Genomic DNA, 13,748 nt, shown 5'->3' on the forward strand with positions numbered 1-13,748 from the left:
CTTCTTCTTGGTGAATTGGATGTCTTTAGTTCATATCGCCCCCTACTGTCCGGGAAACCACAAAGGCGTTTGGCAAGCAATCTGAATTTAATTTACAGTATTAGCCAAGCGTGCAAAAACACAAAACACTAAATTAGGGCATGTCTTGAAGAATTCAAGGGCAGCTGATCCACTGAGCTGGTGGAAATAACGAGCTTCCGTCTACTCCAGTTTGATCAAAGTAATGGAGAGTAGATTGCGCATTGTAGCAACATCTGTCCCGTCAGAGAGGGTGTTCTCAAAGACTGGACAAATTAAAGTATTCCAAGTTGAAGTATTGGCATGTCTGATTGTTGTTGGTTGAAGTTTAATTTTGTTACTTGTTTATTGTTTGGAGCCTTTTTAATGTTCAATAAAATAAGTAAAAAGTCATTTCTTTGCTTGATAATTTTTGCTATTTGCAGTCAGTAGAGTGCAATATTTAGTTCACCACGTCATTTATCAAAATGTATGCTAAATTTATCATAAATATTTAAAAGAAAAGCGGGAGTTAAAAGAGTCGTTTGAGAGCCAAAAAGAGCCGTCTCTTTTCACTGAGCCGATCCAAATGAACCGGATCACCGAAAATCCCATCACTAGCAGCAAAGTGCTCGCGAGAGGCCAAACGTCGGCGGGTTCGGCTTCGTGTGTCTCCGCCGCCCCCTGCTGGCCGGCCGAGGTCGAGGCGGCTCACGGCGCGACGTGCTGCGAGGCGAACCCGACGTCGCGATATGTCAAAGCGAACCTCGCGTCGCGAGTCTGCCAAAGAAATATTTCTCCTTTTTCGAGATTGTCCTCGTCAAGATTTCCCAAGAGAAAGCGCAACACTCGACGGGCAGCATTGCGGAGATGTTCAGCTACTGCCAACCGACCCAAAAGTACAATTTCACATCGGACACACCAAAAGGTCCACGAGGTGGAGGTGTCAGTCCAGCGCGCCTGCGTTTCATTGTCTTCGACTTTGATGGTCCAAAACTGTCCAATGCCTTGATGACGACTCAGCGAATGGGACGCAAAAGCAGGACAACCGGAAGCGATTCGGATCAAGTCTCGCACGTGTTCGTGAATCAACTTCTGATGCTCAAACATCATTGTGTTGATTCTCTTATGTGTCCATTTCAGATTCAGATTCATTTCATACATTTGATACAAAAAAAAAAAAAGATCTCAGGAGGAAGCCCAGGTTTCCACGCACTCCCGGCCCCCACAAGTCCATATTGATGGTGCTTAGATGCGATGAGTGACTGCCATTTTAGACTATATATCACCGCCTGTGTAAGCGGCAGTTCAGAACGTCTATCTTGATGAGAAGGGCTTTTAATTGGGAGCAGCAACAGCAGACTTCTTTTTGTCAATTGGGATGACCAATCTAATCTGAAGCGACCGTACCAAACAGTCACCAAAACAAACCGTGAGTGCAGCATCAACAGGATTTTCAGCTTCCTAAATTTTGTACCTTGGCCTTGTTTTTTGATGCTCATTCGCAGTCACCACTCAAAAGAAACGGAGTGGGGTTTCAAAATACGGGCACATTTCCAAACTTGAAATGGACAGAAAAGCAATAAATGGAATGTATGTGTGCTGAACGGGAAGACACCGAAATTCAAAGTTGGTGGCTCCCCCCACCAACTCGTACAACTGCGGTTGCAAATGATTGCATCGTTGCGTACAAACAAAAATAAACCAAAGAATCAACAGTAACATCCAAAAGCCATTTTATTCAATGGTTCAATTAAAAAAATAAAAATAAAACTCATCACAGAAATCTTAAAATGGTTACCGTGCCGATTCTAAGTTTGCATGCACATTTTCATCTGCCGCCCACTTCCTTCCGATAATCAGCGAGTCCCCCAAGTTACGTTTCGTCCTTTCAGCGCGGTGGGTTTGACATTACTCAAAACAGGTTCAAGTCACATCAACTCGGTAACATACAAGCCGACAACTTCGTGAACACAACAACAGCTAATATATAGGAGATTAGATATTCGAGAGTACTCCCCCCACCCCCCCAAAAAAACAAAAAAACCCAAAAAGGAGACCGAGGCAGGTCGACACCAGCCACACGCCAAGTATACAAAGGGAACAGCAAGAACAGATCTGGGACTGGAGCAGTACTCGCTCCGCCGCCGATGACAGAACAACTAGGAGACAAGACCAACTTGTAACCTGCTCAAATGATTGTCGAGTGTCGGAGCGGAAGCAAAAACAAAAGGTGGCTGCGACCTATCCGACTTGCGTGAGAAGCAGGGACAAGTTGCTGAAAAGGAAGATCCGGAGCTCTCCCGGCGCCGAGGAGAAGAGCGTCACGGTTCCCCAGCCAACCGTCACCCCGTGTCCTTTGGGGCCGGCGCCACCGCGCGTTGGGTGCGGCTGCATTTCTTGCGCCGAGCGGGAGCGGCGGGGCGGGGCCCGGAGCTCGGGTGGTGGAAGGACGAGGACGGAGAGAGCGGAGACGATGACGAGGAGGCGGGCGAAAGGGAGGTGGCGGAAGAGGACGACGATGACGACGAGGAGGAACAAGTGAGCTGAGCCGCGGCGGCGCCGGCGAGCGGGACGCCCCCGCTGCCCGAGCCTCTTCGGACGAGGCTCGGGTTCGCCGCCGGGTCGCCGCTAGCGAGGGACGCTGACCAGACTTTGCTAGACGAGGGGAGCAGACGACTCAGATTCAGAGAAGGGATGAGAGACTTGTGAGGAGGCAGAGCGCGGGGCAACCAGGAGGAACAATGCGGGGAGCCGGCCGAGTTTTTCCGCCCCGAGGAGCGGGAGGAAGGGGGAGGGCGGGGGCGCGCCTGCCTGGATTCTCCAGTGCAGGACGGAACGGACAAAGCGGAGGCGTTCGCGGAGCTTTTGGAAGGAGAAGACCAAAGAAGTGAGGGGGAGACGCTCTGGAGGCCGTCTGAGCAGCGAGGAGTGGAAAAAGAGGCGCAAGAGCGAGGCTGTCGCCCCAACTTAAGATGGCACAAGGCGGCCTGCGTCTGAGAGGGGCGCAAAGCAACGACTGAACGCGTACTCTCCCCGGCTGCTTTTGTGCCGCTCTTGTCAGCCTGCAAACAGGAAGACTGCAAGTCAACACCAGCGCAAAGGCCACACTCCAGGCCTGTCACATACCGTACGTCCTCTTTATCCTCTGCAGAGAATGACTCCATAAGGCTGCGCTATTGTCTGCCTGCCTTACGCTGCCCCCGGGTGGCCGAGGCGGGCGCACCAGAGAGAGCCGCGCGACCGAAACGCGGGAGAGCGACGGCAGAAGGAAGACTTCCGGCAAATCAAGAGAAACAAAAGGCGGACGGCGAATCGGGAAACTTACCGAGCCACTTCCGATGGCGCTGGGACCCTGCGGTCAACAGGAAACAATGCTTTGCCAGTCCGGTTCAACACCTGCTTCCTTGAATATTTGCCGTGCCATCTCGGCTGAAGCGGACGGGCAAATCGTTGTCTTCCGTTGAACGCGAGGTCCCAACGTCATCGGAATGGGCTTCGTACACAACGTTGACGAGCATCCCGAAAGGAATCTCCCGAAACGTCCTTTCAGGCAACATGTTCAATTGTTTTTGTTGCCGGGTGTACGGATTCATGACGGCCGATTCGATTCCCGGAAAACGGACGCATTTTCTCGTCCAACGGTGCTCATTGGAGCGATTCCCGTTCCAAATGTCTGGCGGGGCCGAATCTTTACCTGGCGCGGTCGTTCGGGGGAAGCCTCTTGCTGCCCTTTGGCGGTCTTTTCAGGTGAGCCGAAAGAGTGACGGAACCCGGTGTGAGTTCGCCGCGTACAAGCGCCGGAAGTCTGGACGGAGGATACGTCCACCCAAAAAACAAAAAAGGCGGACCTTTTAGGCGGCTCCAAACAACGTCATCAAAGAGGCAATCGAACGAGACGGGAAGTCGTGACATGAAAACCGTTTGGTCGTTTCCTTTCTTTTGCGGCAAGAGCCACTGGGAGTCTTATGGGGCACATTCGGGTGTCATTTTCGACGTTTGATCAACTCCAACATCAAAATGGGATGATGTTGTAAGGAACGGAAAGACATTTTCGACGAAGAAACGCATCAGCGTCAAAGTGTATAACTTGGTGAAAACGTCGGCTGCTCCGAGCCATGAAACTTCACTCACCCGGCCGTGCTCTGGACTTGATGTTTAAAATGTGGAAACTGAACCTCTCTCCATTGGTGACCGAGACGGTTCTACTGGGACTGCTGGCGGGCGTCACGGTATAGTCGTGCCATCAAACTCAGCCAAATAAACATACCGGCGGTTCTTTCGGAAAGGTGTCATTGTCTTCTTTCTCCTCGTCCGCATTTTCGGAGGCAGTTGCTGGAGTGGTGCCCGAAGCTTTTGCTTTGGCTTTGACCTCAGGCGGTTGTCTCGGGGGTTTGGCTTGAGGAATACCACACGCCTCTTTCTCACCCTTACAATGATGACACGGACACAACAGAACGAATGAAGATATGCCTATTAACTATCAAATCAAATCAAATCCACACTGAGTTTTCATGTTTAAAACACACACACACACACACACACACACACACACACACACACACACACACACACACACACACACACACACACACACACACACACACACACACACACACACACACACACACACACACACACACACACACACACACACACACACACACACACACACACACACACACACACACACACACACACACACACACACACACACACACACACACACACACACACACACACACACACACACACACACACACACACAATGATGGGAGAATATGTAGGGCCCTATTTTGGTACCCAGCATAAGTCTGGCACAAAAGTCTAACTGTGCTCATGTGCTTTCTTTTGGGGGCATTTTTGTAGATGGGAGCAGGTAAGAACGGGCGTTTGCACCGTTGTGGGAGCGAACACAACAATTACTCACGGGCCAATGAAAGTGACGCGAGCATAGTCTTGACATTGTGGAAGAAAGAAATCGACTCACTGGAGTCCATCCAGGAGATGGAAGAGAAATACGATGGGCCCCACCACACAAATCGACGGCGTGTAGAATCTTTCCACCCGCACTTTGAGCAAATATACCTAAATCACGCGCCGGCGCCACAACTTTGACAAACTTTTAGCCGGTGGAAGATCTCGCCTATTTTCCGTCATCAAATGAAGTGAATTGTTTCCAAATGGCATTGCCCCATTGGATGTGAGAATCGGGGATCATTCCATTCAAAAAAATCATAATAAATAACGAAAAGAGAGGACACACACAGAGAAACAAGCCCGGCGTCCACCCACCTGTTGCGCACCAGATTCCTTGCTGCTGGTGGAGACCGGCTCTCCAGTCCTGGCAGCGGCGGTGAGGCCGACGGTCGCCGCGTGGCACCTGAGAATGTCACAAACAATCGGACAATGCGGGTGAGGGTTTTGGTGACGCCGCAGGGGTCATCGACGGTGAGCGACACCTCCTCGGGCGCGCCGGAGGGGACTGGCCACTCCGATCGGGACTCTGTTTCTTTTCCACACTGGCGCGTCGAGGTTTTTCCATCGGTGGACGCTTGGCCGATGGAGAAGTGGATGGCGGCAGTTCCGGTCGTGCTGCAGAAGCAATCCAGAGCAGATTTCACGGCTGAGATATTCGATGCTGTGTTCAAAGACGTCGGGCTTTTCCATTGTATTGTAGCTTCATACGGCTGTAACCGCAAGATGAATTGTGTGTTTCAAGACCGGACATTGAAAAAAACATTCGAATAGCCCCCAAAAGTCTGGATACCCATCGTTTTAGAGCTATTGTCATCATTTTTTTTTTTTTTGTCGCGCAACACCCAAAATAAAACCATGACAGAACAAAGACATGGTTGGGCCCAAAGGTAAAACTCAAATAAATATACTAAGATCCGGTTATATGGCCCGGGGGCTTCTGCCGGCAGAAATTCCCTTTGTCATTTTGCCATTCGGGGTTTTGGTCCTGAGGTCCGGCCACAAAAGCTGCGCTAAAGAACGGCAAGATGTCACGGCTGCTATGCGAGTGTAACGTAGCCTTGCGTCTTTGACTCTCTGCGCGCACAGTTGTCATCCAAAACCCCAGGCTGACAGCCCAGGGTTTTGGGAAACTGAAAACAAGACCACCGCGAATCAATCAAATGAATCGACTGAGCTCACGCGCGTGTACGCCGCGTTTCTTATGCCACATTCGTATTTGCGCTACTTGAGGCGACGCGCCGATGACGTTCACCGAAATCGGAGTCAACCTGGCAGCGGGTCCGGAGGCGGCTCCGTGTCTGGCTTGCGAGGACGGGGACGGATGTCTCCGGAAGCCAAATCCGAGTGAGCCGCGTTGGGATCCGACCCATCCAGATGAGGAACAGAGTCCGTCGGATCGGCCCGGGCTTCCTGCGGGACCCGGCGGAAATGTTGGCCGGCGTTCGAGGAGCGCTTTGCTCGACGGCTGCTCGGCTGGCTTACACTGCTGGCGTCTGGACTCCGACGTCCTTCTGGAGATTCTCCTTGGGTATTCTGTCAAAGAGTCGCACTGAGTTCAGGGTCGTCATTAGAGACCATTTTGTGATGCGCGTGATCGCAGACACAAAGAGCCATTACAGTGAACGGATCGATGGAGAATAGTTTTCAAATGCGCAACGGAGTTGTGATGTGCCGATGCCATTTTTGAAGAAAACTATCCCTCTCCCCAAAAACATGGGCCGGTCTGTTGGTAAATGACATCCAGGATCGGAAAACATTTTGACATATTTCATCACAAAGCGACAGCAACAACTTCCAAACAGTGCCGCGAGCAAGTGTTCACTCTGGATTTTAGTGGTAGCCTGACAACCCGTTAAACGCAGAATTTGCCCGACAAAACAGCTCACGGAAAGCTCACCCCCAAAAAGAATCATCAGAGAATATTTGAGAATAGCCCGCTCTTCTCGGGAACTGTCATGCTCACCTCAAGAGGCTTGGCCGTGGGTTTCCCAGAGCTTTGCACTTGGCTTGCCGCGTGAGTCCCCCGAGTTCCTTCTGGCGCGCTCGATCTGCGCCGGTGGGCCTGGATCACGGCGGCTTGAGTCGTCTTAACTCTCCGCGCTGCGGCTGGCGAAGCCGAGGCTGCGTCGCTGAGCTCGGGCTGAGCGAAAGCAGACGACGGAATGGACTGAGGGCCTCCTACTGAGGATCGAGGCTGCGGTTGCGGCGAGGACCGAGGATTCCGGGTCAACGGGGGACCTCGGTCCGCTTCGGAGACTTTGGGAGATTCCACCTGGGTGCCTTTGGTCGGGGAACTCGATTCGGAGACGCATCTGTTGTGAAGCACAGACGTATAGCGGCGCGACTTCGCGTCTTGTGCTCACATCGTATGACTTTGGACTGTCGTCGCAGCAAAACTAACGCCAAAACAGCGCCGTACCTGCGCAGGGAGCCGAGCGCTTCGGTGAGGGCTTTGACTCTTTTTAACATGCAGTCCATTTTATGAGGCTCTTCCTTCAGAAAGCGAACTGCATCCATCTCCAGCCTGAGCACGTAGCGCATCTTTACCTGCAGTTCTGGAAAGTCCCCTGAGGGAGAGGGGTAGGCAGGGGAACCAAATAAACCATCATCACAACCTGCATCGATACTATTTGGCTCCTGTGTCCCATGAGCATTTCACAGACGCAGATGCAAGAATATTAAGCGTACGAGGAAAGGCCCCTTTTCACACTGCACTTGGGACAGCCTCATTCCGAAACCTTGCACCTTAGGTGAACTGGATGTTCTCAATTGTCCCTTAGTGCGATTGTGAGCGCGAATGGTTGTTTGTTGGTGATGAATTTCTCCCGGTCTTGTATGGACACGAGAGCTCTGAATCTCGCTATTTGTAAGGTGAGAGAGCGCCCGATTTAGTTATGGCCTTCATGTGACTGGTTCAGAAGAAACCAGGGTCGTCTCCCAATTCTTCCCCACGGTTGTGTACATCCCTGCGATCGGCTGTCGAGCGGTCCCAAGTGCAGTCTGCTTTTGCCCCAAAATAGCTGGAATAGGCTGCAGCCACCGTGGACCCTGGGTCCAACGGGATAAGCTGTTAAATAAAAAGAAATCAATCGATCAATTAATCAAAGATGGATAGACGTCCAATCAGTGACCTTTAAGGATGGCCAGAGTCTCTCCAACTCTGCGCAGGTTCACCGCTCCCTCTTCCACATCACTCAGCGTGATCCGCAACTGGCCTGGGAGAGACACGGGGGTGCCTTGTAAACGGCTCACGTAGGCCTCCAGTTCACTGAGAGAAGGAGAGAAAGAAGAGTTTGGGAAGTTGAGCGCACCCTGCCCGCTCACCCTCCGCCTGCGACTCGACAACTGCCGGATTGCTCGCCAAACTACGGCTGGACAATTCACCCGACCTTTGACTCAAGCAACTTGCCAAAGCATCCATCAGTTGGCATCCAGCTCCCATGTTTTTCACGGTTTGAGTGCAAGTGGAAAAGGAAGCTCCAAGTCAAAGACGGGAGGTTGCGTTTCACCCAAAACCTGCCGTAAGGGCGTGTCTGGGAACAAACCATTCCGTTTCACTGGGGCTATGCATAACGGAGCCGGAATTGCTTATCATCCGCGGGAAAATGCCGACCGGTCTGCAACTTGGGTGGTGGCTTCTGTTTCTTCACTGGCCTGCCACTCATCAACCGTACGCTTGACAAATGTTCTCGCGCTTGAGCAATCGACGAGATATCACCTGAGCTGTCTGAGTATTTTCTCTTCTGCAGCCAGGTAGTCAATCCTCTCCTCGTCTATCTCGGCTCTTCGTCCGCGTGGCCCCTCCTCAGACGGAACCGGGCGATCGTTCAGCAACAGCAGCAGCTCCTGACCAGCCATGCGCAACATGGACTTCATGGTTTGCTGGTGTGCCGTCTGCCGGACAACAGTGACGGACGGGTTTATGCTGAGGCCTGCGGCCATGCCACCCCCCCACCTCCCTCCCTCCCCAGGATGGACAGTCACCTGTAAATGTCTGAGTTGATTTAATTGCTGCCGCAGTTCAGACACACTGCTTTTAACTTGGACCAAGCGCCGCTGCAGGCCACTTTCAGCGGTCGTGGCCTGAAGAGCTCTGGAGGCAGACCTGATCACCTCGTCCGCAGCACTTGGCACCTCCGGCAGAACTGCAGACAATAGTTCAAATATGTTCAATGGCGTTTGCTAAAAGGCACGATACAAGTGACAGCCCGTATTCAGTGAATATAGCGATGTATGACGGCGCGGTGGGATGACTGGTGAGCACGTCGACCTCGCAGTGCAATTCCAGCTCCGGCCTCCCTGTGTGAAGTTTGCATGTTCTCCCCGGTTCTGCGTGGGTTTTCTCCGGGTACTCCGGTTTCCTCCCACATTCCAAAAACATGCAAGGCAGGCTGATTGAACACTCAAAATTATCCCTAGGTGTGAGTGCGAGCGCGGATCGTTGTTCGTCTCTGTGTGCCCTGCGATTGGCTGGTAACCGATTCAGGGTGACCGTCAATGCTACACTTTATTTTGAAAGTCAACCCAATCAAAGTTTGACCGCTATCAGGCAATGGATTGCGGTCCATCTTCAAGGTTTGACCGTCATGAGGATGAAGTAGATCACAAAATCAAAAACTCACCTTGGTGACTTTTTCCAGCGCTGCCACTGCAAAGGCACATAGAGCGAGTTAATATCGGAAAATTACGGAACTCAGATTTACTTGCCCCCTCATTTCCAGGCAAAAAGATGCGACTTTGGAATGACTCCGATGTTTACCGAGTGTCTGAGGCAAGAGCCTTGTGGAATGGCCAAATAATCATAGTACACAATATACAGACCTGATCAGGTCTTTGTCTCTTGGAATATTTCCTCCCACAGACAAGGCGTGGTGGACCAGCCCTGCTAGACTGGCGATTTGCTCCTCCATGGCTTTCAATCTCTCACTGAAAAACAGTATTTATAGAAATGCACGTTACTTTCGTTTTCTTGTTTGTTGTTGTTGTTGAGTTTTTTTTCCCCAAGGTAATTCAACTTTGTAAGTATAACAAATGGAATGAAATGGACTATTGAGCGATCCGTCTCTCTTGATCTGCCTTCACCTCTGAGCATCAAAGGCAGTCCTGGGACCCGGAATCAGCATTTCTGGGTGTCTCAGGGGGCTGTCCAAAAACACAGACGAAGTGGAAGATGACGAAGCGCTCCCCCTGCTTCTGTTGACCATCTCCACACTCGCTCCACTACTTTCCCGCCGCAAGGATCGCCGAATCGGGGACATCCGCTCAGGTGAGATCAGGCCCACGCCACCGATGATCTGTCCCTCATTCATTCCAACTTCATATAACCTGTGCGGGTAGGGGGGCGGGGGCAATAGTCGAGAGCATCTTTTCGAGGGTCTCTCATCACACTGTCGTAATCCTCTTGGCTCGTCAAAAGCGTCGAAGCAGATTCAACACGTCGGCGTTCCCTCTTTGTCTGAGCATTGATGAACGAGTACCTAATCGGCAAACGGCTCGAGTCTGCATACCTGTGCGGGGATTGCGCATGGCGCTCCATGATGTCCCCGTAGCCCATCAGAGGCTTGATGGAGGCACGGTACTGCGGCAAGCCCCCGGGAATCCCGCCCACTCCACCGTCTCCCATCTCGGCGGCACGGGACAGGGAACCGCTACACCGGGAAGAGGCAAAGGCGCCCCTCCCTCCGTCCTGCGGTGAGGCGCAGCGGTAGAGGTCCGGGTGGCGCGCTCCTCCCTCCCCGTGGACCACCAGGGCCACGCTCTGGCAGCTGCCACCGTCTTCATCTAAGGCACACATCGATAGACTCGGAAATGTCTGACTGTGGTCAGAAGATTCCATGACGTGGGGTCCCTCAAGTGTCAATCCTTGGACCCCTTTTGCTCAGTCCGTATGGTCCCCTTGAGTTAATTGATTCAGAGCACCAGTGTTGGCCATCAAGGCTCTGCAGATGATGCACTGTCAGTGAATGCGTGTTGTGTCACTGTTTAAAGCAAACCAACAACTGGATGAATGATTTTTTTTTCTTTCACTCAATCAAAACAAACCTCATTGAATTATTTTGGTCGATCAAGAAAAGAGGGTTGCTGTGAGAAGACAACAAAGACCAAGTCTGAAATCTTGGGGTGCCGATAGACTCGCAGCTGACTTTCAGACGTCCTGTCAAAACGATCATGAAAAAAAGAAACCAAAAAACCCAAGACAAGAAATGGAAATTTGGATTCAAGTAGGTCGCATGTTTTCAATTATGGGTGTGTGTGTGTGTGTGTGTGTGTGTGTGTGTGTGTGTGTGTGTGTGCGTTTATCGGTTTCTTAATTTTACCAGGCTTGACATCTCTCCTCTCTAGTATGGCGCTACTGCTGGTGCACAAACTGCTGGAACGTCCTGCGCACGTTAGCCGGTCTCGGGGCAGCGCGGCGTTGCCCGCATCCGTCCGTGCCACTGAACCTTGCGCGCGCCGCCCGCCGTAGGCCACCCTGGATGGAGAGGAGGGCATGGAGCGCACTGTGGGTGGTGACATGGAGCCTTGCAAGCCGTGGAGGGGGCCGCGACTGGACGACGACAGTCTGTGGACTGGACTGTGGCTACCGTAGAGGACTTCTTTGGAGATCTGCCAAAACAAATCCGGTCATAGTCAATAACGAGCTACAATATATTTTGCACCACCCGAATAGTATAGAATAAACGGGCTGTTGTGGCCGCTGGGAACACATGACTGGATTCCCCTTTTTTTTTCTTTCTCCAAAACCAACACTTCAAATGTGGTACAGTACTGAAAAGCTGCTCTAGCAAGTCCTCCTCAAATCCTGGAAATAATTTCATTATGTTAGCTTGGCCATAGCGAAGTGATTCATCTCTTTTTGCTCTATTAATCTTGTTCATGGCGTTTCAACATCGCTGTACAAATTGTAAGCCAACAGCGCATAATAAGTGAAGTGAGCCGATTTCATTTGGCACTTGCTCCTTGCTATCCATTTCAACATGAAGTGAGAAGACAGGAGCTCAAAGCTGGAAAAAAAACCCCAATCATCTGTCAAATTAGTTGCAGGATTTCAATTTTGTGTCGGTGAAATTTTGTTTACTACTTCCATTGGTAATATTTAACAATCTATGGCCATGTGAAAATAAGAAGAATGTACGGGATTTCAAGGGTGAACCAAGGACCCCGAAGAGTGCAATGGAACCTCCCGTCGTGAACTTAGGTGAGCCACTTTTGACCTTGAAAGGTTCGTCAATGCTCAGGGTAATAATATTTCCCAGCCTATGGCTTGACTCACCCTTCCTTCTGTGTTGGTCGCCCCAGTGGGGTGGTTGAACACATGTGATGGATCTTTGTGATAAACTTTCAGGCAGGAGTGGCTTGTAATATTTCTGAAAGCAGACAACACACGACGTGGGCACGCTGTCAGTCGTAAATGGAGCTCAACGTTTCGAATGATTTCCTGCCCCCTCCCCCTCACCTGATGTCCTCCAGGTCAAAGTAAACGTTGCGACGTGTGTCTTTGATGTAAATGGCCATGTTGGGAGACTGAAGCTTCTTCATGGTGAGTTGCTGTGGAAAAGCGGCGACAAAGAGAGCCCGCAGGGTCTCTTCGCTGCTGATCTCCGCAGGCATGCCAATCTGCTTTGTCTGGTCTCCATACTGAAGGTAGAGCACACCTGGATGGGAAACCGCATTCAGAGTCGGCAAAGAACCTCAATTATTGTGACAGTGAGAAGAAAATCCATTTTTGGCCCGGCCGCACTGACTGGATGAATGTGACCCTTCTGAATCGGTGTCTCGACATACCGACGGACTCTCCTGCCTGACTGCTGGACCGTCCAATTGGTAGACTTGATCGGGCCTTACTGCCCCTCGCGAAAGGAACCGTCAGCAGCAACTCTCCGTCAGACATTTTGCCTGCCGCCACCGCACCTTCACAGAGGGTGCTGTCAGGAGGTCGAGGGCTCCCCAACTGGTTGGAACACAGAAGCCGTGAGCGTCCCAGGGACAAAACTCTATTTCTCTTTGAAATTGTGACACAAACAAATACAAAATAATTAAAGAACAATAATCATAACCTGACCATCGACTCGAGCTATTCTCGTGAAACGAGAAACGTGGCTAATATCGTAGAACCTCAACACTTGTGTTCAACTGAGGAAGTGAGACTCTCGAAGGAGGTCTGGAATGGCCCGATTGGGAAGACGTGAGCATGCGTCGCGCCATCGATTCCTCCCATCTGGCACCTTGAATAGCACGCGTGAACGCTATCCAAGCCACAGTCGGGATATTTGCAGCGCTGCTCGGTCGCAGGATGAAGAAAACGCACCTCAAGCCAAATGGCTGCGGCGCCTTGTGAGTGCGCAGCAGCGGCAGGGCGCAGGACAGAGGGGAGCTCCTGACCGAGCTCCACCTGAGCTCCACCGGCCCGGCGCGCGTGACGGCTCGCTGACTTGAAAACTGCATCACGAAAATGGCATTCGCCAAACGTCGGACCCGTTTCATTCTGCGCTACACGGCGCGGCGCACCACCCGTGTAAAATGTGCACGCGTGTCTGCATTCGACCTGAAAATGTGACGCTCTAAATGAAATTCCTGCCAAGACATTTGGTCATCAAATGCATGACAGCTGTCGCATGTGATGACTCAAACGGTGGCGATTGCGTGTTTGGGCTTGGGGCCCACGGTGGGTGCCGTGCTGGTGAAAGTGAGTTGCGTCGCCACTCTGAAACGCTGACGTCGAGCAAAAAAAAAAAAAAAAAAAAAAAAAAAAAAACTTTGTTATAAACCAC

The 13,748-nt window shown here is 51.5% G+C and overlaps 1 protein-coding gene across 7 annotated transcripts in view; it reads right to left on the reverse strand.

Annotated features, from left to right (window-relative positions):
• Positions 1–1,714: 1,714 nt before the first annotated feature.
• The window catches only part of LOC109524181 (sickle tail protein homolog), a 15,099-nt gene continuing 3,065 nt past the window's right edge, over positions 1,715–13,748 (reverse strand). For 2 of the 7 annotated variants that reach the window (XM_019883850.1, XM_019883854.1), the window contains exons 2-20: positions 12,763–12,928; positions 12,434–12,632; positions 12,251–12,344; positions 11,295–11,583; positions 10,485–10,758; positions 10,060–10,302; positions 9,799–9,903; positions 9,600–9,625; positions 8,962–9,122; positions 8,696–8,871; positions 8,109–8,245; positions 7,397–7,544; positions 6,941–7,289; positions 6,246–6,510; positions 5,460–5,592; positions 5,266–5,380; positions 4,268–4,426; positions 3,695–3,805; positions 1,715–3,062 (exon numbers count right to left, since the gene is read on the reverse strand). In XM_019883850.1, the coding sequence (XP_019739409.1) occupies positions 2,343–3,062; positions 3,695–3,805; positions 4,268–4,426; positions 5,266–5,380; positions 5,460–5,592; positions 6,246–6,510; positions 6,941–7,289; positions 7,397–7,544; positions 8,109–8,245; positions 8,696–8,871; positions 8,962–9,122; positions 9,600–9,625; positions 9,799–9,903; positions 10,060–10,302; positions 10,485–10,758; positions 11,295–11,583; positions 12,251–12,344; positions 12,434–12,632; positions 12,763–12,928 (3,870 nt within the window). In that variant the 3' untranslated portion in view covers positions 1,715–2,342. The remainder of the gene's footprint in view (positions 3,063–3,694; positions 3,806–4,267; positions 4,427–5,265; positions 5,381–5,459; positions 5,593–6,245; positions 6,511–6,940; positions 7,290–7,396; positions 7,545–8,108; positions 8,246–8,695; positions 8,872–8,961; positions 9,123–9,599; positions 9,626–9,798; positions 9,904–10,059; positions 10,303–10,484; positions 10,759–11,294; positions 11,584–12,250; positions 12,345–12,433; positions 12,633–12,762; positions 12,929–13,748) is intronic. The other 5 variants (XM_019883853.1, XM_019883852.1, XM_019883851.1 and 2 more) reach the window with 5 other exon arrangements.

This window comes from Hippocampus comes, unplaced genomic scaffold, assembly GCF_001891065.2.
Source record: "Hippocampus comes isolate QL1 unplaced genomic scaffold, H_comes_QL1_v1.1 scaffold159, whole genome shotgun sequence".
Lineage (NCBI taxonomy): Eukaryota > Metazoa > Chordata > Actinopteri > Syngnathiformes > Syngnathidae > Hippocampus > Hippocampus comes.